The sequence below is a fragment of the Camelus bactrianus genome, chromosome 24 (genome assembly GCF_048773025.1).
Source record: "Camelus bactrianus isolate YW-2024 breed Bactrian camel chromosome 24, ASM4877302v1, whole genome shotgun sequence".
NCBI classification, from domain to species: domain Eukaryota; kingdom Metazoa; phylum Chordata; class Mammalia; order Artiodactyla; family Camelidae; genus Camelus; species Camelus bactrianus.
Window position 1 is genome coordinate 504,589 of NC_133562.1, and position 24,117 is coordinate 528,705.

Genomic DNA, 24,117 nt, shown 5'->3' on the forward strand with positions numbered 1-24,117 from the left:
GTCGGGCAGACGGCGGGCGGGGCTTCGGGGAGGGGCGGCGGGAGGAGCCGGCGGGAGGGGCGGCGCCGCGGGGAGCCGGCGGACGCGGCGCGGAGGCCGCGGGCGGGACCCGAGCGGGGAGCGCGGCCGGGGTGTGCGACCGGCAGCGCGGGGGCAGCCCGACCGCGGCTTGGAAGCAGCCGTTGGCGCCGCCCCGTTGCCCAGCCGGCTGGACGCGGTGGCCGGGGAGCGCGAGGCGGAGGGCCGCGGGCTCTCGCTCCGCCGCGGAGACGCTGCGGCCCTCGGGGCGGCTGAGGAGGAGCCCAGCATGTCGCTGCCTCCGGAGAAGGCGTCCGAGCTGAAGCAGCTCATCCACCAGCAGCTGAGCAAGGTGAGGCGGGCGGCGGGCGGCGGCGGCGGCGGCGGCGGCCGTTGCCTCCCGGGAAGGCGGTGTCGGAGGAGCTTGTGCTGGAGGTGCCGCTGGTGCTCGGGGCTCAGCGAGGGCCCCGCGGCTCGGAGGGGCGCCCGGGACTCGCCGCGTCTCTCGGCCTCGCCGTGGTCCTGACTGTTTCCTCGGTGCGTGAAGGGTAAATGAGTTAACTCAGGGCCACGTCTCCGGCTTGGAGGCTGATGTCCGAGCTTCCGTCGCCTCCTCCAGGCCTCTGCTCTTTGGTTATACGACACTCTCCACAGACTCGTTTTGGTTGAGTGTTGTTTGTGGGGAACTAGTAGCAAAGTAGGTAACCAGTACAGATTATTTCTGGGATTTGTACTGCAGAGATAAGTCTTTAAAGTTTTTTTTTCCTTTTAAAAATCTTACCTTTGTTCTCATTGAATTTCAGTTATATTGTAGCATTTACTATCACTTGAGAAGCCTTCCTGAATTTTTCTACTCTCTCACCATTATTATTTTTTCGAGTCCGTATTTTAGAAAGAACTTAGCAAATTGGTAACTGTTGACTGCTTTGTAGTGTAAATTGTAATGCGAGTTTTCCGCATAGATGGATGTCCATGGTAGGATAAGAGAAATCCTGGCTGAGACCATACGGGAAGAATTGGCACCTGATCAACAACAGTTATCAACGGAAGATTTGATCAAAGCCCTTAAACGCCGGGGAATCATTGATGATGTGATGAAAGAACTTAATTTTGTTTCTGTGAGTAATCATTCAGGGGAAACTTTTTGAGACTGTTAAGTATATTCTCATGCTTAACATTGCTCATACGGTCCATATTTGGGGCCTCTCCTTTTAGTAAAACTATTTTTTAAATAAGACCATTTGTCTAGTAAGGAGCTTAGTCTACCCTTGAATGTAGCAAGTATGATTATGTATCAATGAAACTGGAGTTATGGACCATATTACTTCCTCAACAGTGACAAGAGTTTTCTCTTGTTATTTTCTAGGTCTGTAACTTTATGTATTTTTCAGTCAAATTAGTTCACCCTAACCTAATTCTTTTTTACTAATATTCTATTTTCTTTAGGTTAGACTTTTTAAAAATGAATTATAGTCGATTTACAATATTGTGTTAATTTCTGATGTACATTGTGATTCATGCATACATATGTATGTTACTTTTCTTATAGATAACACTTATTTTTAAAGTAAACATGAACTTTTGGTACTATATTCTGTAAGAGTAACAGATTATCAGTTTCTTTAAGAAAGTAGTTGAGTAAGAACTTCCAAATCTTTTCGTACAAATGGGTCAGTAGTGGCGTGATAGCCTCTCAGTGCACAAATTAGTAAGTAGGTCTTCTTTTGAAAATGAGGCAATAATGAGACACTGTGACCTCAATACATGGGTAATGTAAAAATTAGGTGGACTTCATAATACACCAGGGACTATGTATTTTAATACAGCATCCTTTTTTGGTTTTTGAGGTTTATAAAGTCATTTGTTATAAAAATAGACCTGTAGCAGCTTTTGCTGTGTGAATGCTGCTTCCTTAGTAAAGTCAGTTCTGTTCCTGGTGGAATCGTAAGCCAGATGTTATATGAGGTTTGGAGAAAGTTTTATCTTGTGTTGAGTGTTAAGGATTTCTTCTAGCATTCTGTGGACATGGCTGGAACACCATTAATTCCTTCATGTTAGACTTTAGGAGTGACCAGTTGCATTATTGTTTGTGCAGCTTTTCATCATTTTAACTATGCTGGGAAACTGAAGACTTTTTTGAGGGGCTTCATCGTATCTGCTTTTGGTTCTGTTCTTAGTCCCATTATTGGCATTTCATTGCTTAACTATAATTGTTTTCTAATTTGTCTTGATCTTCTTCTGGCATTCTAGGATAATGTTGATCAAGAACCCCCTTCATCTCCAAAACAACCTGTTTGCTTTACTGACAGACAATCAACGTTGTTAAAAAAAAGTATGTGCTTCTCTAAGATTGATTTGGTTGTGGGCGGTACTGCATATTGATGTGCTGTAATTGTATTTGATAGAAAGCATTTCAGGTTTTTTCCAGAATGAAGTCCTATGTTTTTGTGATTAATCATCTAAAAACCGTAGATTCTATATTGCATGAAATGTATCAGAAGATTTAATGTATAGCAGACTGGAAGCAAAACCAGGACCACCTGATTCTCATGTTTTAATAATACTTTTTATAAATTTTACAGCTTTGCTTTTTAATGGTAATGTAATTATCTAGTACTTGCTGAGTTGATAATTGTCTGGGTTGGTTTGTGGAGGTGAAAGACTGTTGGATAAGCAACTAAAAAGCAAAGTTATCCTAAACGTTGGCTCTGACCCCTTTCCAGCTGGGAGAAAGTAGCCAGGGTGTAAACTTGGAAAAGGATATCATATTATGTATCTTTTCTTCCCTGGGTGCAGGTGGTCCTGGCATATAGTAAATTTGTTACTCTTCCCTTTTTTAGTATTTGGTTTTATTTCTGTCAAGTTATTATTTCCTATTGTCTTGATCACATTCCTTAATTTAATTGGCAGTTTCCTCATATATATTGCTACACTTTACAGCTAATATTGATCCAACACGGAGGTATCTTTACCTTCAGGTTTTGGGTGGAAAAGCTTTCTTGGAACATCTGCAGGAACCTGAGCCTTTACCAGGACAAGCTTGTTCAACGTTTACTTTATGTTTACATTTCCGAAATCAACGTTTTCGTTCTAAACCTGTTCCATGTGCCTGTGAACCAGATTTTCATGATGGCTTTTTACTTGAAGTCCACAGAGAAAACTTAGGTAAGGCAGTAATAAACTGTCACTTAATTTTGTAAATATTTGTTAAATCTTATTGCAGAACAATCACAACTTCTGCATGAGGTGAGAGTCGAAATGGCTCATCTCCCCAGTCTCTTGTTCTGTTTTCCCTCACTGCTTTGTTCTTTGTAAACTAAGTCTACCTACTTTCTTGCTTTTTTTCTGCTGATTAATTTTCCCTGAAGATTATTTTTTGATGGTTTTAATGGTTGTTCCTTAGTAATAAGAATTTAAATGCCCTTTAGGTATATGGAACTAAGCTGGGGTTATAGTGGAGAGTGACGCATGATCCTTCTCATTTATGAAGGATGGCTAGATTTATCATGTTATCAAAGTTTAGATCTGACTCTGTAACTCTCGTTTTTATAACTTTATGATACTTGATTACTGTAATCATTTTATAGTTTCTTTCTATAAAGGTATCTTACACGTTTTACTTGTCAATATCAAAATAATTATAATGTATTTGTAAACTTAATAAAGTTGTGGAATTGTATGTTCAGATTTAGATTATTGAGATGGCCAGTGTACTACTAAAATTTTTTTTTCCCCCGGTGAAAAATGTTACCTAAATAAGGAGGTTAATGGCTTAAATCGTTAGCTCCAACACGTTGGATCTTTCAGTTTTGTGTAGAACATACACTGGTTATTTCTAGAGGTTTATGGATAAAGGTGCTTTGGGGAAAAATGCTGGCACATTTGTGAGGCTTTTTATTGTAGAAGCATATACTTTATTTGTGTACGTTTAAGGAGCAGACTTAGCTGTTTGCGATCGGAAAACTGACATGCGTTAACTGCATCGCTTGTAACAGTTCTGTGAGTCCTCTCAAAAGTTGGCAGTAGAAACAGGACCACTTTTATTCCTCGTCTGTTGCATGCTTTCTCAGGCATTTATATAAGTTTATGATAGTATCCTTTTCAGTAAAAGTACTCTTTGGTGTTGGCCCAATGATAGGTAATGTGTAATTTTTTTTGACTTACGTTACTAGGCGATGGAACTAGAATGGCTGATTCAACAGCAATGTTATCAATAAGTGACCCAGTTCACATGGTGCTGATCAAAACAGACATATTTGGTGAGACCACTTTAGTAGCATCCTATTTTCTGGAATGGCGATCGGTTTTGGGCTCGGAAAATGGAGTGACCAGTCTTACTGTGGAACTTATGGGTGTAGGTATGATGATTAATATCACTGTTACATTTTTACAGCCAAGTTGTTTGTAAATAAGTTTTACATTTTTAGAATGCCTTTGTAAACCAAGAGGGAAACATAAAAAGAATTTAATTAGAATTACAACTGGACTCCAGTGTTGTCGTTATGGAAAATGTCCGCAAGGACAGTGTGAGTGTAGCACCTCACTCTAGCCGTGTCTTAAGGAAACTTTTTGCCCCTGGGAGATGCATATAGAAATTTTGAGGCCTCCCCACCCCCACGCCCACCCCCAGTTTATCTGATTACATGTAAGGCTATAAAGAGAATCAACATTTTCCTGTCCTTCACGCACGCATGTGTGTGCACAGACACACACGTGTGCACCCGCACACAGACACCGCCTTTCCAGCACACCCCGGAGTACAACAATCCCCTCAGTACCAGGGGCTTCCTGCACCAGCGGTTCCTGCAGAGCACGGAGTCAATGTTCCACTGACCTTTTACAAAGACGTGTAACCTGCTCAGTGTCCATTTCCCCGGACGGCACAGAGATGGTGCCTGTCTTAGTCACTGTTGCCCTGGACTCTTGCATGCTACCTGATAACGTCATACATATTTGCTAATTCAGTGAAAAACAAAATGAAACCCACACTGTTTTATGTACATGTAATTGAATTACTCTGGTATTGAAGCTTGGTTACAGAATTAAACCTAGCCAGTGGACAGCATAGCTTTAGTAATTTAGATTTTGATTTGGTAGACCCAGAATATGTTTTTTCTTCAGTAAAATGGAGGGGAACAGTTTTATGTAAGAGATTATTTTCAAAAGAGATACCCATTATTTGTCTTCAAGTACAAGCCTAACATGATAATCATAGTAATAACCCAGAAATTTCTGTTCCACCAAAAAATATTAAATCGTTCTGCTATGAAGTATTTTTGTTTTCTAATTCTTTGAATCCATACGTGGATGGAAAATTTGTACTCACATTTAATGTGAAAAATGGGAAGGGATAAGCGGGAATTACTGTCTGTGACAAAGTATATACTGAGAATGAGGTGGTAACAGTTGCTTTGACTCTGTTTTTAATGTAAGTCTAGGTAGTATTATATATTTAGTGAAGATAAAAATTAAGAATTCCGAATCTTTTAGGTCTGAAAAGTTCCTTAAAATGTGATTAGGAAGCTACAAAAATAGGTAATCTCCTTATAACTAGGTGAGGGTCTTTGTACAAAATAAAAACTGATTAGGTTTCTTTTTATCATGAATATTGTCTTTATTCCAGGGAAGTAATAAAGCACAAAATTCTTAAGTTATTTTGGTTAAACTTCTGTTGACTAAATATACATAATATTGAAAGCTCTGAAGTTCTAAATATTTATTTACATTTACAGGCACAGAATCGAAAGTTTCTGTGGGAATTTTAAATGTAAAACTTGAGATGTACCCACCACTCAATCAGACATTATCACAGGAAGTAGTGAACACACAGGTGAGTAACTCTGAATTTCTCTTCTTCCTGTGTTTGTTCTCATAGTATATTTACCCATTAATCCTAGAAAGTGTTCTCTTTTTAGAAATTTATCATTTATTAGTTTTAAGCGAGAGAATGACAGTGTGATTCATTACTTAAGCATTTCTGTCTGGGGAGAAAAGATCCCTCTGACTGTGTGTGGAGGAGAGCAGGGCGGTAGGCTGGGAGGCTCTTGCAGACCAGAGGTGATGGCGGCTTAAACTAGGGCTGGAGGAAGAGCCTAGATTTGTTACATAATTTGCAGTAATTAAAGAGAATGAGTGTAAATTGATAATTATTTTTTTAAATTTCAAGCTTGCTTTGGAACGTCAGAAAACTGCAGAGAAAGAGCGGTTATTTCTTGTATATGCCAAACAGTGGTGGAGAGAGTATTTGCAAATACGGCCCTCGCACAGCTCACGGCTGGTGAAGATTTTTGCACAGGTCTGTAAGTTGTGTGAGAAAAGCTGCACACCTGCGCTTGAGGTTTACTGTTGTGTGTGGAAATTTCATCTAGCTTGAATTTGTAGAATGTATTTATTCCAGACAAATAGAAGTTTATTTGTAACGTAGAATGCTGATTTTATGATTTTATGATACTCTTACAGTAGTAAGCAGGCAACGTAACACAATCTTTGTTTTATTTTTTTCACTTTCAGTTATTGTTTTTCTAAACCCTTTTTGAATATATTTGATTTAAATTAGATGAAAACTTACTTTGTTTAACTTGGAGTATGTCCTTTATTGATCCTTAGTACTAAATAATTAAGTGCTAGGACACTTTGCAGTTTATACGTAAATTCAGCTTTCATGTTCAGAACTGGTGCTGTAGGCATGTATTTTTTTCTTTTTTTGGTTAGGGTATTTTTTAAAGGAAGCAATATTATATGTAATAATTCTATTTGACCAGGCTCTCTAAGCCAGTGACCAGGGATACTTAACGACAGCATTTCAGCTTATATCTCTGCCTCTACTTTTTCTGTATCCTAAGCCCATTTCTCTCATCCGTGAACCAACATAAGATAAATGATCAGATTGATATTTTTTTATAACTTCTGAGGAACTATTCAAATATTTTGTTTTCAGCCTCACATAGGTGCTTTCATATAAGAACAGTGTAGTATTTCGAGTAGTATTTCCTCAGATCCTACACATTGGTTTAACCTTACCCTGTGTCCCCTAGGTTGTGGTGCAGGCTGTGAGTGGTTCAGTTTCTGGTTGAGGGGCTCGGGAAGGGGAGATGCTCACTGATTGGTGGTGGAGGTTAGGGAAATGGCTTCAGACTGTGCAGAGCATTTTGCATGGAACGACTGGGCAGGCAGGTAGCAGTGATGTCAGGGCAAGGGTGATGAGAAACCAGCCAAAGCATAATGGCTCCCTGTTGTCTGCTTAGTCTCAGGTGAAGTTATTCATTGCCATGTGGAATCCCAGACCAGAGAGGCCTGGGCCGGGGAGGGAGGAAGCAGATGGGAGAAATGGTCCTTAAAGAGCTGAAAGATGCTCCGCTATGTCAGTCGTCTGTCTGGACACTTAGGTTGTTCGTGTGCCTCAGCTGTTGTGAGCACCGCAGGGTGTGCGGGTGCCTCTCTGAGATGCCGATTTCAGCTGCTTTGGATGCATATCCAGGAGTGGGGTTGCTGGGTCATACGACGGTTTAGGGCTTTGGAGGCAGACAGCTCAGGGTTTGAGCCCTAGATCTGTTGCATGATAGCTGTAGCTTCAGTTTCTTTATTAAGAAATGAAAATAAGAGATGCTAAGAGGACTAAAGGAAAAAGTGTGTGCATGGCACTCTGCAGCCTTGTGCTGGATGCAAGGTAAGCCTCAGTAAGTGGTTTCCAGAGTCACTTTCTCCCACAGTGATGCGTTCTAAGAAAAGGTGTAAAACTGGGCATGATTAACTTGTTGTTACAGGTAATGCTTTCCCCTTCTCCTCCAGGATGAAAATGGGATAAACAGACCAGTCTGTTCTTACGTCAAACCACTTCGAGCTGGGAGGCTTCTGGATACTCCCAGGCAAGCGGCAAGATTTGTCAACGTCCTTGGCTATGAAAGAGCCCCTGTTATTGGAGGAGGGGGCAGACAGGAGCAGTGGTGCACTCTGCTGGCCTTTCTCTGCAGGAACAAGGTACCTTGCACACGGTGCAGATGCGGCATACCCTGGCCATTGTGAATGGTGGTGCACTGGTTATAAAATTAGCTTAGGAAAGCAGTTACGTATTGTCAGCGTGAACAAGTCAGGGCCTTGTTCTCACCGTTTTCCCTGCTATTCATTCCTGATTTTTTAGTTGAGGTGCAGCTGATGGACAGTTTAGGTTCAGGCGTGCAGTGTAGCGAGTCACAGCTTTTAAAGGGCATGCGCCATCTACAGTTGTTATGAAGTACGGGCTTCGTTCCTTGTGTAGCACAGCACATGCTTGTAGCTTAACTTACACCAAGTAGCTTGTGCCTCTCGATCCCCCACCCTGTTCCCCTCCCCACTGGTAGCGACTCGCTTGTTTTCTAGATGTGTCTGATTTTCTTGGGGGGGGGTCATGTTCACTAGTTTGTTGTATTTTCCAAGCTCCACGTGTAAGTGAAACCACATGCAGTATTTGTCTTTGTCTGTCTGGCTCATTTCACTAGCATAATACCCTCCAACTATCCCAAAAGGGGAATTTCCACAATTTTTTATAGCTGAATGCTATTCCATTGTATCAATAAGCCACGTCTTGATCCAGTCATCTGTTGGTGGACACTTGGTTTGCTTCCATATCTTGGCAACTGCAAATAATGTGCTGTGAACGTGGGGGTGCCTGGATCTTTTGGAATTAGTGTTTTCTTTTTTTTTTTCCCAGATACCTACCCAGGAGTGGAATTTCTGGGTCATGTGGTGATGCTATTTTTAGTTTCTTGAGAAACCTCCATACTGTTTTCCACAGGGGCTGCACCAATTTACATTCCCACCAGCAGTGTCCAGGGGTCCTCTTTTCTCCGCATCCTTGCCAGCATTTGCTATTTGTATTCTTTTTGATGATGGCCATTCTGACCAGTGTAAGGTGATAACTCCTTGTGGTTTTGACTTGCATTTCTCTGATGATTAGTGATGTTTGGCATTTTTTCACATGTCTGTTGGCCATCTGGATGTTACCTTTGGAAAACTGACTGTTCAGTTCTTCTGCCCATTTTTTAATTGGGTTTGTTTTCTAGATGTTGAGCTGTTTATACATGTTGGATATTCACCCCTTATTGGTCACATCATTTGCAAGTATTTTCTTGCATTCAGGAGGTTGTCTTCATTTTGTTGATGGTTTTCTTTGCTGTGCAAAAGCTTTTAAGTTTGATTAGGTCCCAGTTGTTTATTTTTGCTTTTCTTTTCTTTAGGAGATGGATCCAAAAAAATTACTGCTCCTATTTTTGTCAAAGAGTTCTGCCTATGTTTTCCTCTAGGAGTTTTATGGTATCTGGTCTTACGTTTACGTCTTTAATCCGTTTTTAGTTTATTTTTGAATATGCTGTTAGAGAATGTTCTAATTTCAGTCTTTCACAGCTATCTGTCCAGTTCTCCCAGTATCATTTATTGAAGAGACTGTCTTTTCTCCACTGTACATTCTAGCCTCCGTAGTCATAGATTAATTGACCATAAATATGTGGGTTTATTTCTGGACTGTCTATTCTGTTCCGTTGATCTATGTGTCTGTTTTTGTGCCAGTACCAGACTGCTTTGATGACTATAGCTTTGTGGTATAGTCTGAGGTCAGAGAGCTTAATTCTCCCAGCTTTGTTCTTCTTTCTCAGAATTGTTTTGGTTATTTGGGGGTCTTTTGTGCTTCCACACAAATTTTTAAATTACTTATTTTTGTTCTGTGAAAAATGCCATTGGTATTTTAATAGTTTTTGCACCGAATCTGTAGTCTGCCTTGGGTATTATGGTCATTTTAACAATATTAATTCTTCCAATCCAAGGACACTGTGTCTTTCCGTCTGTCTGTGTCCCCTTCAGTCTCTTTCATTAGTGTCTTACAGCTTCCAAGTGCACGTCTTCTACCTCCTTGGGTAGGTTTACTCTTAGATATTTTATTCTTTCTGTTGCTGTGGTAAATGCGATTGTTTCCTTAATCTCTTTTTCTGATAGTTCATTGCATAGAAACGCAACAGATCTCTGTATATTAATTTTCTATCCTGCAGTCTTACCGAGTTCATTGATGAGCGCTAGTAGTTTTCTCGTGGCATCTTTAGGATTTTCTCTGGGACAGCGTTAACCTCTTCTTTTCCAATTTGGATTTCTCTTACTTCCTTTTCTTCTCTGAATGCTGTGGCTAGGACTTCCAAAACTATGTTGAATAGATGTGGCAAGAGTGGACATCCTTGTCTTGTTCCTGATTTCAGAGGACGTGCTTTCAGCTTTTCACCATTGAGTATGGTGTTATTAATTGTGGGTTTGTCATCCATGGCCTTTATTATATTGTGGTATGTTCCTTTTATGCCAACTTTCTGGGGATTTTTATCATAAATGGATATTGAATTTTATCAAAAGCTTTTTCCGATCTGTTGAGATGATCATATGGTTTTTATTCTTCAGTTTGTTAATGTGGATCACATCGACTGATCTGTGGGTGTTGAAAAGTCCTTGCATCCCTGGGTTAAACCCCACTTAATCGAGGTGCATCACCCTTTTAATGTGCTGTTGGACTAGGTTTGCTAGTGTTTTATTGAGGATGTTTGCCATCCATGTTCATCAGGGATATTGGTGTGTAATTTTTTTTTTTTTTTTTTTTTTTTGTGATAAGCTTTGTCTAGTTTTGGTATCAGGGTGACGCTGGCCTCATAGAATGAGTTCGAAAGTGTTCCTTTCACTGCAATTCTTTTGGAATAGTTTGAGAAGGATGGGTGTTTACTCTCCTATTAAATGTTTGGTAGAATTCATCTGTGAAGCCAACTGGTTCTGGACTTTCGTTTGTTGGGTGTTTTGTAACTTCTGATACAATTTCAGTAATTAAATCGATCAGTTTTCTCCCTGGTTCAGTCTTGGGAGATTGTACCTTTCTAAGAATTTGTCCATTCCTTCTGAGTTGTTCATTTTATTGCCATGTAGTTGTTTATAGTAGTCTCTTATGATCCTTTGTATTTCTGTGGTGTCGGTTGTTAACGTCTCCTTTTTCTTTTTTTAATTTTATTGATGTGCATTTTCCCTAACATTTAAATGTCCACACATAAAGTAAAAACTAAGCATCTTTATTTTTTATGTAGTTTCTTTTTTTAACATAATACTATTTTTGTGAGGTTGGGACCCACAAGTACTACAGTGTCAGAACCCAGGTTGAGAGGTAAATTAAACAGTGAACTGGAGACAACACCAGGACCGGAACCATGGTCTTCCTGTACTATTTATGGGTTAAAATTTGCTTAGTTGGTACTTTTTTTCTTAAAGAGAAGATAGCAGTACAAAATGAAAATGGAAAAAAAAACCTTGGATTGTATGGTATTTTGTTTAGTTTCAAATATAAGTATATACTTAAGAATTTGTGTACATATATTGATGTTAAATGTAAATAAATTGATTTCATTAAATCAATTTGATAGATTATGGGATATTTCCTAATCTGTGTTGCAATAATGTTGATAATATTATAAAAACAAAACTGTAACATTTCAACTGTTGAAACAGAAGAGAAAAAGGGATTTCTTTAATGTATTATTGCTTTGAAAGAATTTTTAGTCTGAACTTGTGGAAATAGCGTATATGGATATTCACAAGGCAAATCTTACACAGTGGAAGAAACTATTTAAAGATGGATTTGTCAGTTGGAAAGATTTTGTCTTAAAGGCAATTGAAAGCAGTTAAACATTACTTATCAAAAAAAAAAAAAAAGATTTCATTTATTTCCAGGTTGTAGTCCCCCAAAGTTATGTGTATAGATTTAAACCTTTTATTTCAAATATAGTAGTAATGGTACACACTTAAAATTATTATGTAAATAATTCTTTTGTAAAGCAAGTAATCATCCTTTTGATTCGCTGTTTTGTTTACCTATGTTTGTTTGAAGAGAAAGCACATCTTAACTTAGAAGTTTGAAAATCACTTAAAATATTTTTCTTGCATAAACAATAGCATTACAACAGTAAGGGGGAAATTTCACCTGTAATTCTATTTTTCATCTGTTTCTATATTTTTATGTTTTTCTCCTGTGTGTGTATCATTTTTCCATAATTATAATCGATACAAATAAAACTCTATGTCCTGCTCTCTAGTTCAGCATTTATACTACGAACACTTTCCCTCCTGTTGCTACGGCCGTTGTGATCACCATCCTTAATGTCTGAATAAGGTTTTCACGAGCTGGTAACACACTGTCATTGTTTAGCCGTCATAGGGGCTGTTCCTTTGGCCAGCTTAGGCTTGCTTCCGGTTCTGTTGGTATCACTCTGAGTCAATTTTTGCATTGAATATCGTTGGTTGTATTATTATCTTTCTTCTGAATTGTTTTTAAAGTCAAAATTTCAGTATATAGAAAAAACTTGGTCTAAAAGGTTGGAAATTATATTTTTCAAAAGTCAATTTAACAATGAAAATGTGTTACTTGTACTAACGCACAAGGTGGGGGGAAGGAAAATTGTCCCTTGTTCTGACCCTGCATTCTAGTCGTTATCTTTGCTTTTGTGTGTTACCTGCAGTTCTGCATGTAGATACACGCCTCCACATGATTGTAGCCTTCCTGTTTAACCCTTTAGTAATGCTGTTTCACAGAACACACAAGCAGACTTTTTTTGTAGTTGTCGTAGTTTTTTGGGTTGTGAAGGTAATACAGCATTATCAAAGAGAGTGTGGGAAGCAGAAGGGGAAGTCTCTCATTGCCCACCCTGATTATCGCCGTTGTCGGCATGCTGCTGCTCTGTCAGCCAGTCCCCTCTCCTGTGCGTGTATTTCCTCAGAATGACCCTGTAGAGACGCTGTGATTCGTGGTCTGAGTGTCTTCCCACTTGCTTACGTTTCCTGCTGTATGACTTGGCAGCTGTGTTCACGTCCTTGAGCTATTCATCTTTAAAATCTTACTGTTTTTCTTTCTATGTTGTATGAGTTCTTTATAAACTTAGGACTGTCAGATTTATGAGCACTGACTTTGTAATATAGGGTCTTTTAAAATTTGTACATTCTTTCCCCTCATTGTTTCAGCTTAACACTAGGTTCATGACTAAAAGCAAAGAATTTAAGAGTACTTTTTAATTGCAGTTTTAATGAGGAAACCAGATGAAGGGATCAGTAACTTGAACTTCCTTCGTTCTGTTTTCCAGGGTGACTGTGAAGACCACGCCACCCTCCTGTGCAGCCTGCTCCTTGGGTTCGGGCTGGAGGCCTTCGTCTGCGTCGGGACCAAGGCAAAGGGAGTGCCCCACGCGTGGGTGATGACTTGTGGGACTGATGGAGCCATCACTTTCTGGGAGAGCTTAACAGGGCACAGGTTTGTGAGCTCGGTTTACAAAGATACTAAAATGAAAGTGTAACTTTTAGATGATAGGCTGTTTATTGATGTTGATGGTAGTCAGAGGCACGTGTCGACAGTTTCAGTTATTCGAGCCTTTTTGATGACTGTGTAGAAATCACCTCCGTAAAGAAAGCTGTTAGATAACGCTGAGAGAATTGGTATACCTAAAATGTGCTTTACCAGCATGACATGGGTAAAAAATATGTTATATTTACTCTTAATTTTGTATAATTGGCATTTGCTTTTTCTAATAATCATCCCTGAAATAAATTCAAATTGTAAATCATGATTTCTTTTGGAAATCTGACGTGGTCACCAGCTCCATGTTGGTAACCCTCTGTACGTCTGTTTTGGTGTCCGCGCGTTTGGGAGAGTGAAATGCTCTTCCTCCTGGGTCGCTCTCCCTCCTTGGCTTCGCTCAGGGCACTGTCCTGACTGTGATTCCCCTCTGGCTGCTCTCTGTTTTCTGTTGTCTTGTCTTCAAGTGCTGGAGTTCCTGAAGGCACACCCCGGGCCCTAAATCGAGCCTAAAAATGTGTAACTAAACTATTTTGTGTTATCTGATTAAACATTTTTTATCTTAATGATGTACACAGAATACATTCTTTTTTTTTAAATTGAGTTATGGTCAGTTTACAATGTTGTGTCAGTTTCTGGTGTAGAGCACAAGTTTTCAGTCCTACGTGAATATACGTATGTCCATTTTCACGTTCTTTTTCATCGTGAGCTTCCACAGGATCTTGACTGTATTTCCCTGTGCTGCACAGTCAGAATATATTCTTGCGTTAGAGGAGTAAAATTGGTTTCTGTATCATAAGTTGTGCCATGGAATTAAAAGAGTAATCAATTGTGGAAATGTAAGAAGGAAAAACAAGTATTAAGCTCCAGTCATAACACTTAGAATGTTAGAATAATGCTCTTCGTCAGTAACACACTGCCGCCTTGACTTTCAAACCTTACTTACACAATCGTGGCTAACTTTTCAGGTACATCCACAAACCGGCAAGCCCTGACGAGCCTCCAGCTGCCGAGCAGCCCAAACCGCTGTACCCGTATCGGACAATTGGTTGTGTTTTCAACCATCAGATGTTTCTGGGGAATTGCCAGCCCTCTGACTCAGTAGAAATCTGTGTATTTGATTTGAATGATGAATCCAAGTGGAAACCCATGAGTGAAGAAGCCATTAAGTCTGTCTGTGCTCCAGGAGCCACAGTGTCCCTTCCTCCCTTCCCGCCGCTGTGCGCCTCCACAATGGATGCCTCGGTGACAAGCAATGAGATAGAGATGCAGCTGAGGCTGCTGGTGTCAGAGCACAGGAAGGTAATTAACACCGGAATTTATGGTCTCATGTGTGTAACAGTTTTTTGGGGCTTGTAAGATAGTGCCAATCACTATTCTAGCCCCAAACAAAGCAAATTCAGACCCTGCCTTTATGAAGATTATAGTTTGAAAGTCATGAGAGGTAAGTTTTGAGACTTAGAAACTTCTAAATTCACCAGTACTTCTAGAATTTCATCACTTCCTTCTAGAATTGACGAACGGTGGACTTGTTCAGATTTTTGTGGATAACACCATTTGGATAAGTCCTTTGTGAAGTAATTACTCTAACCTTCCCCCCTGAAAGTGTGGGGTTGTGTTTTCTTCATGCACACTTTTTTCCAGGTTTGTTTTGTTTTCCTGTTGTACTAAATTAGATTGGTATGAAATGATACCCTCATTGTGGCTTTACTTTACGTTTCCCTGATTCCCAAGCTCCTTATTTATTATCCATTTAGATTTCTTTTGTAAAATGCCCTAAAGAAAACAAAAAAAGCATTAATCATAAAGGAAAACGTTAGTATATTTTAAGAACTAATGTTCATCAAAAGAAACTGTTAAGGGAGTGGAAAGTGCAGCCTTGGGGTGAGAAAAGATATTTGCCACACGTATAACCAACAAAGGACTAGATTCTCAAGTTCCTATGGAAGACTTCTTTCTAATTCACCGGGTGGATTCCCTGAGAGACTCCCCACCTTGGGTGAGCCCTGCTTCCGTGCGCCTTGAGACCATCAAAGGCAAGCTGACGTACCAGTATGTTCTCTGGGCTCACAGGCACCCTTAGCGGTGGCCTCTGAGGACGTCCGTCCTTGCTTGCCGACTCGTCAGTGTTTGAGTGTGTTTTGAAAAATACTGAAGTCGGCATTGGTGGTGTTTTCAGCAGCAGTTTGGTTGGGGGCCCAGCTCACGTCACGCTTGCTGCCGGCCCTTTCCCTCTGTCACTCATACTGCCTTTCAGTTTCCTTTTCTTAGGTCTCATTTACCAGTGAAACCAGTATTTTATTATGGTGTAAGAATTATTTTGTATGGAAAGGGAAGACAGAATCCGCTCGACACCAGTGTTGATCAGTAGTTAAGTCAGCGGTGCCTGTAAACCAGGAAGTGAGATTCACTTGTTGCCACAGGAAGAGTATAGATGATCGTGGACCTTGGGATCACTTGAAACCAGTTAAAACTGAAATTAGAAAATGCTAATGGTCTGAAAGGATAATCAGAATGTTCAGAATTTTGAGTTTCTTATGTTTGACATTTTTATAAAAATACCATGTGTCTAGGTAACATTAGTCAGTTGATGTTATAAATGAAATTATAATTGCCTCCAGCATGTTTTACACTCCCTGAAGCCGGAAGCGTGTGTTCTTCAGTGCCTTTTACAGAATAACACTGAGTGAATATTTGAGTTAAATTACATATGCGATTTGTTTGTGGACTTTTCTTCCCTACTGCAGTTGAATTTTTGCGAGAAGCAATCAAATTAAGCAGATCCTGTCTTACTAGACTCTTTAAATAAAATGTGACCTCAGAATTCAGTGACACTGTGTTCTGCAGTAGGGCTGTTCCACGTGGTCTCTTCTAGCTTTAAACGTGACCTCAGAATTCGGTGACACTACGTCTTCTGCAGTAGGGCTGTTCCATGTGGTCTCTAGCTTTAAACGTGACCTCAGAATTCGGTGACACTGCGTCTTCTGCAGTAGGGCTGTTCCGCGTGGTCTCTTATAGCTTTAAACGTGACCTCAGAATTTGGTGACACTGCGTCTTCTGCAGTAGGGCTGTTCCGCGTGGTCTCTTCTAGCGGAAGTTAAGGAAGCATAGGCTTAGGAGGTTTCACTAACATCATTGTTTAATGCCTCTTGGTTATTTCTCTAAAAAGTAAAACCTGATACCACCTGTAGTTCCTTCAATTCTTTTCTTCTATGTGTCCTTATGATAATTAATAGGAAGTTGTAAAAATCTTTTCTTGGCATACATTAAAATAATCAGCATTTTAGTTATAATTAGTTTTTAAATAATAATGTATTTCACTGTCCTCTTTCGGTGGCTCTAGGATCTTGGCCTTACCACTGTCTGGGAAGACCAGCTCTCCTATCTCTTGTCACCAGCGTTGGCTTCGTATGAATTCGAGCGTACGACAAGTATCTCTGCAGGCAATGAGGAATTCCAGGACGCCATTCGGAGGGCCGTACCTGATGGGCACACCTTCAAAGGGTTCCCCATACACTTTGTGTATAGAAACGCAAGGCGTGCGTTTGCCACTTGTCTTCGGTAAGGTGGTGGTTAGGATGTCGTAAACGTGGCTGGTGTAGGGGTCTCAGTGGCCAGTCTGGTGCTTACTTAGGAGTGACTTCAGAATCACACACACGGGGCTTTCATCGTGACTGATCCTCTTGTGACGGTGATTCACGAGGGCTCAAATGTAGCTCTTGAGAGCTTGGGATAATTTCCCCAGTGATTTTGGTGCAGTCTAGTTGAGGATCACTGATCTTGTCTAGTGTAATTTTTAAAATTTATGGAGTCTGAAGAAATAGTTTATAATTTGAATAGCTTGACCAAAATTACAGATCAGTTGGTAGCAGAGACAAAATTTTAAAAAATTATTTTAATACTGACTTTCTTGGAATTAAGAAAGTGAAACCTGTATTCATTCCTTAATTGAGTCCATATGCTTCCTTCTGTAGGTCTCCTTTCTGTGAAGAGATAATCTGCTGCCGTGGAGACCAGGTGCGGCTGGCAGTTCGTGTTCGAGTGTTTACTTACCCTGAGTCTGCGTGTGCTGTTTGGATCATGTTTGCTTGTAAATATCGCTCAGTATTATAGGACTAACATTTCTGTAAGAACGTGCCTGTGTTTATTGGAATTTTACACACTGTACATAGTAGCTGTTTAGAGGTTCATTATTTTAAAAATGATAATGTGGCTTGGATGTCATATTTCACTTTTGTATATACCTGCCTGATAACGTTTGAAAACAAATCATGATGTGTGTATTTAAAAATTAAGGATGAAAACTTATATAAATCTGAGTGGAATTTAGTATAAATTAATTGTATATATATCCTATTTTAATAAATGCTACTTTGTTTATAGGTAGCCAGTAGTTTAAATATGAGTATAAAATGTGCTCAGTTTTCTTTACATTAACAGGTAATTAGAAAGATACTTCTCTAAGGGTTTGAGCCATACTAAAATTAATATGACCAGAATTTTTCATAGATTAATGGGATTATTTTATATAAATTAGGAGAAATTAACTTTACAACAGACTTATTTATTACATAGGTGAAAATACGTTTTGGTGAGTTACCACTTTTGTGGTTTACCCATAACTATAGTGATATTTGAGACTTAACAGAAATTTATTGGAAGACTTTGATGTAAGAATAGGAAAAAACTAGTGTCAGGAAAGCATCAATATTAATAACAAAATGAATGTCACATGAAAGTACATGAATAATTTATAAATATTTGTCAGTTTGATTCATTATCAAAATGAATTGGGGATTTTAGAAAAAATTTATCATGCCCTTTTGTTATGATATTGGTAAGTCTTTTTTCTGTGATTAATACTGGCAGTCTGTTGCTAATACTCTGTCATCAGAGGAGTCATTACTAGCTTCTTCATGGATTTCGGCTTCTGAAACCACATTCTTTTTTCCTTTGTAATGTAAACTTCAGTGCATATGTGATGAATCTAAATCAGAGAGTCATCATGTGAGGCCACTGAAAAATAAGCATATGTGAGTGACTTCATGCTATTTGTCTTTAAATTGAGCAACAGTGAGCATAAAAAGACTGCAGCAGTTTGACTTTTTGTAAGAAGCTGGGTGTGTAGCTGACAGGTGTGACTGTCAGTCAGCGTCTCCGTGCAGTTCTTACTTCAGCTCCTTCATCCATGGGTCTTCTTAGGAAAATAACTGTAGACCAGTTGGCTGAACGAGTGATTCTTTTCATCACTTTAATTCACCATCACAGATGAAACGATTTAATGTTCTTAAAAATATTAAAATCTAAAGATACCCTAAAATTTACATTTTGTTATTTTTTTACATACAATAAATATTTATGATTTAACTTGCTTAAAAGTCTGAAAATATCCTTTCAGTTTCTTATTGGAAATGGTCAAATGTTTCTTGAGAGACTGACAGGACTTTAGAGAATTAGCAAAAATAAGGATTAAGACTTTTTTTACTCTGTTACCAAAATTACTCATAAAGCTATCAACATAGAAAATTGCTTATAATTTTCAGCTTTTGAAACAAACTGAAGCATGTGCTAAGAGGCAGACTTAAGATCAAGGCTGTGTTATCGCTGAGGCCGGGCCGGAGAATTCCTCCCTTACTGTGCCAGGGTAACACGCGCATTTATAGTGAGCCTTTGGTATAATTCTAAAATAAATTTTCTTTTTGTGCGCTTTATAATAGTCTGTCATGAATTAATATTTTTCTCTGAAGATGGTTTATTTGAAAATACATCAGTTCATTTCTCACTAGAGTTCTGCTACTATTCTTACTAGTAATTTTCCTTTTTAAAAATTAAATTTGCCTTGTATATTTAGCTCTGTCATAGCAGTTGTTTTTATATCAAAAATGTAAAAAAAATTTTAGTGTAATGCTTCTAATGTGTTCTTTTTGACAGTATGTGCACTAACATAGTTTTCTATGTATATGTCATGTATAAATAGGTGTATTTAATAGAAAAATATCGGAAACCTAGACACATCATTACTCAAGTATGAACCTGTTGAATAAAACTTACTAAATTCAGTTCCAGCTAACTGAACACTCCAAGTGCCTGCAAAGTTTTTTCTAGGACGGAGGCATGCATTTTTAGCTATGATCTGCAAAAGCACACCTTCTCCTGGAAGTGCTGCAAAGTACACACACGTGAAACCCATTTTTCTACTTCGTAACAAAGACAAGATTTGAGCCAAATGGATTGTAGGCTTTAAATTCGAAGATAATATTGCTTGTAAAGTAGCACTCTCTGCCAGCCGTCTGACCATTAGAGGGCATTAGTTATGAGCCATGTTGCTTAAACTAACACATTCACATCTCAGATTTCATATTCTGCTGAACAAGAAAGTAGCTTAGGTTAGACTACCATTTGCAATTATATAATTTTCTTCTGTGACTCTTAGATAGCAGTTTTGTACTTTCTGCTTAAGTAGACAAGTACAGGAGTTAGATCTGCTTTTTTGTTTTTTTGAATTGAAGTATATAGTTGGTTTGCAATGTTGTGTTACTTCCTGGTGTACAGCAAAGTGATTAAGTTATATATACATTCCACTTCATGTTCTTTTTTTATTATAGATTATTACAAGGTATTGAATATAGTTCCCTGTGCTCTATAGCAGGACCTTGTTGTTCATCTGTTTTAGACACAGCAGTTAGTAGAGTTAAATCTGGTAGTCGCTAGTTAGTCTCCAGTAGTTAAATAAGCCTGTGTAAACCCTAAAAACCACAGTAACCAAACACATGAAGTAGACGCCGTCTAATTTTGAAGACTCTTACACACGGTGTATAGCATATTCTACATTTAAGGCACAAGTTCAGTTATAATCATCAGTGCATTTAAATGTGGATATTAAATAGAATTTTCTCCTGAGATTTGGTTGGAATAATTGCTGTAATTACATTCGACTTGTGTTTGGTTTATGAAGTGACTACTTGATGCCAGTGCTGAAATAGCGAGGGGTGTTAGAAGGAAAGGAGAGGCGGTTGCCAGCTGGTGGTTAGTTCACATACACTCCTGTGAAATGAAGGAGTTCTTTCTCTGATTCTACTGAATTTAGTACTCTCACTACGGAACAGGTGTTTCCTAGCATTTTTGACAGTAGCTAGTTTTTCAGTGGTTTTGTATCTAATCCAAAGTAGAATTTTAACTACATTTTGCTGTTTTTACATGTGGTTTAGTATTTCATGGCCTGGAATCACAGGATTTTGGACTTGAAAGGACTCTTAGGTCTCCTAGTCCGCTGATTTTCTATACTAGTGAGATGGAGATCAGAGGACACACATCTGTGACGAAGCAGCCCTAGATCTCCGCTGCCTCTCTGTGTACAGAGACGTGAGTGCTTCCGTGGGGTTGGCGTCACTGGGGATGACCACGGAACCAGCCAACGTACAGCATGGAAAATTGAAACAGTGTGTTACTCGCTCCTCAAGATACCATTCCAATTTTCCATCTCTCCTTTTGGTGGTTCTACCTAAGAGGTATCTTCCACCTGTCTTGTGGTACCCATCATATAACCTACCCAAAATTACAGTAATATTTGAGGTGTCAAGTCACTGACAGATGAGGCCAGAATTGCTTTTCAGGGAGGATGGCCTAGGGAAGCTGAGGTCCTGAGAGGGGCAGTGAGCGGGCTAGGAGTCCTTGTGGTGTGTTCGGTTAATAACATAAAGATACGCAGGATTCTATCTCTGGATGCGTAAGAGTTTCAGTGAGCGACTGAGGCACAGGGATAGAGCCCACTAACATGCACCTAGAAAATACTTTAGTCACGTTCAGTCTGTATTCTGAGAGGATTGATTCTGAAATGCATTTCTTTACAAGTTAGCCACTACTGGCAAGTTGTTACTTAGCTTTTACAAAATCTCTTCTTTGCCAGGTGTGTGGTGAGGGATGGGAACGGTGGCAGTACAAAACTAGGAGGTGATCGCCAGAGGTTATCTATTTGATTCGAACTTAAGCAAGCAGATTTTATCACCAATGTAACATTGGTATGATAGCTTTATTGACATGTAATTTGCATACCACACAACTAATCAATCTGAAGTGTGCAGTTCAGTGGTTTTTACTATATTCAGAGATACCTGTAACAATCGCCAGTCAATTTTAGAACATTCCATCACTTCAAAAAGAAGGACCCTTCAGCTGTTGTTTTCTGTCTCCCCACTCCCTGCTCTTCACCGCTTACCCTGGCCCTGAGCAACCAGCAATCTGCTTTCTATGTAGAGTTCCTACTCTGGACTCTCAAAAGAATCATGAATATTTGGTCTTTTGTGACTGGCTTCTTTCATTCACATGTAGCATTCCTTTTTACAGGCAAACAATACTCTGTTGCAGGAAAGTACTGTATTTGTTTACCCATTTCAGTAGACATTTTGGTTGTTCCCACCCTTCGGCTATTATGAATAATGCTGCTACAGACATTTGTGCACAAGGCTTTGTGTGGGCACATGGCTTCGTTTCTCTTGGGTATGTACTTGGGAGAAGAACTGCTGGGTCATGTGGTGACTACATGTTTAACATTTTGGGGAACTGCCAGCTTTACAAAGCAGCTGTGCCATTTTTCAGTCCTATCAGCAGTGTACGTGGGTTCTGATTTTTCCACATTCTTTCCAATACCTGTTACCTGACTTTTGATTCTAGCCAGCCCCAAGGGTGTGAAATGGCACCTTGTGGTTTTGACTTGCTTCCCTGATGACTAGTGATGTTGAGCATGTTTCATGTGCTTATTGGCCATTTGTACATCTTTGTAGAAATGTCTCTTTGGGTACTTTACCCATTTTTAAAGCAAGCTCTGAGTTTTATAAAAGAAAAAGTTTGCATGACTTTTCACCAGTCTCTCTGGCATGCTTCCAATAAGACCAGAATCACCTGGCCCGATGATTCCAGTGTGCATACTCTGGTATTTTCCACACACTGTGCCCAGTTCGATACTACTGCCCCTCTGGTGGTGGTCGCCAGTTTTGGCCATTGTGGCATAAGACTTCAGATTTTCTCAAGGCTGGGCAGTATCGTTTGCCGTGTCTGATCATTTTTGGAGTCTGCTTGTACTCCAGGATGAATTTTCCACTCTTCATAACGCGTTGGGACCTGGAGTTGATAGACTCCAGCGACTTCTTGGTCTTTGTGGCCACATCTTCCTGCTTTAGCTGAGGGACAGCCCCCAGCAAGAGCAGCCGCCAGTATGGCCATGGATCCAGAAAGGCCCTTTGCCCATTTTTGGTTGGATTGTCTTTTTATTACTGAGTCGTGTGAGTTCTGTCTGTATTCTAGGTACAAGTCGCTTATCAGATACATGATTCATAAATATTTTCTTCCATGCTGTGGGTTGTCTTTACTTACCTGATTGGGTTCTTTGAAGTACTACAGTTTCAAAATTTAAATTTAGCCCAGTGTATCTGTTTTTTTCTTGTTTTATTCTTGGTTTTGTTGTCATATCTTAAGAATCCACTGCCATATCCAAGGTCATGAAGACCTACTATGTTTTCTTCTAAGACTTTTATAGCTTTAGCTATTAGGTTTTTAATCCTTTTTCAGATAAGGCTTTAACTTTTGCATGTGTTGTGCGGTAAGAGTCTAGCTCCATTCTCTTGCACATGACTATCCAGTTGTCCCAGCACCATTTGCTGAAAGACGATTCTATCCCTACTAAATAATCTTGGTACCCTGGTCAAAAATCAATTGACCATTGCCATATGGGTTTATTTCTGGAATCTCAGTTCTGTTCCTACTGGTCCAGTCTCTTCTATTGTGCCAGTACCATACATTTTAATTATGACTGCTTTGTTGTTAAGTTTTGAAATTGGGACGTGGGAGAGTCTTTCAACTTTGTTCTTTTTCAAGATTGTTTTGGCTATTCTGGGTCCTTTGCAACTCCATATGAATTTTAGAACCAGTTTGTCAATTTCTGCAAAAAGGCAGGCAGCATTCTGAGATTGCCTTGAGTCTGTGGATTGCTTTGGGGACTATTGCCATCTTAACAATGTTTAGCCTTATGATTCATGAGAATGGGTTGTTTTCACATTTATTTAAAATCTTCAATTCCTTCAACAGTGTTTTATAGTTTTCAGAGTGTAAGTTTGTGTTTCTTTTGTTAAATTTATTTCTATTATTTTTGATGCTATAACAAGTGGATGTTTTTCTTAATCTTATTTTTGGATTGTCTTGCATGATGACATGCTTTCTTGGGTGGGAGAGAAATAAGTGGAGGTGTATAAATAGGTAGGTGGCTGAGAATTTCAAAGATCCCTAGATGTGCTTATGGGAATATTGTATAAATGAATGTCTGTTGTCTTATGTGTTCAGTCAGAATAAAAGTTGTGAATAGTTGGCCTACATTATCTGGGTGGTTCCTTCAGTGTTCTGATTTAGGTGAGAAAACTTGGCCCAATATTTATAATCCTGTAATTAAAATTAAACTTTGCTCCTGCTAAAAAGAAAAAAAATGAATATTCAGTTAAAACTGAAAATGTCAATGGCATTATAACAGTATTACAGTTAGAGAATGACTTACTTACCAAATCTTGCAAGGGAATAACATTAATATCATTAAAAGAATAGTGTAGGAAGTTTGTTTAAAATATTGTCTTAGAAGTTCAGGTTGAAATCTGGGAGTCATGTCTTGAATACGAATTTCAATGTCAATGATTTTTTTTCCTGAAGTCTCTTAAAAATGATTATGATTACTAGGCAGAAAGTAGGGGCAAGGGTTACATTTCCAGTTCCTGAGAGGAATGAACATG

At 39.2% G+C, this 24,117-nt stretch overlaps 1 protein-coding gene across 4 annotated transcripts; it reads left to right on the top strand.

Moving 5' to 3' along the window:
• Nucleotides 1-70: 70 nt before the first annotated feature.
• On the top strand, nt 71-23,712 carry CEP76 (centrosomal protein 76). Of its 4 annotated transcripts, none has more exons than XM_074352329.1 (12): nt 71-370; nt 981-1,136; nt 2,269-2,350; nt 3,139-3,183; nt 4,191-4,376; nt 5,751-5,848; nt 6,185-6,313; nt 7,807-7,995; nt 13,140-13,306; nt 14,317-14,650; nt 16,692-16,909; nt 17,323-23,712. In XM_074352329.1, exons 1-12 carry the CDS (start codon nt 308-310, stop codon nt 17,459-17,461), a joined length of 1,806 nt encoding a protein of 601 aa, XP_074208430.1. In that variant the 5' UTR covers nt 71-307; the 3' UTR covers nt 17,462-23,712. The 4 variants fall into 4 exon arrangements, with proteins under 4 accessions (XP_074208430.1, XP_074208427.1, XP_074208431.1 ...); XM_074352326.1 differs by having other exon boundaries at nt 72-370; nt 2,959-3,183; XM_074352330.1 differs by having other exon boundaries at nt 72-370; nt 3,166-3,183.
• The last annotated feature ends 405 nt before the right edge of the window (nt 23,713-24,117 follow it).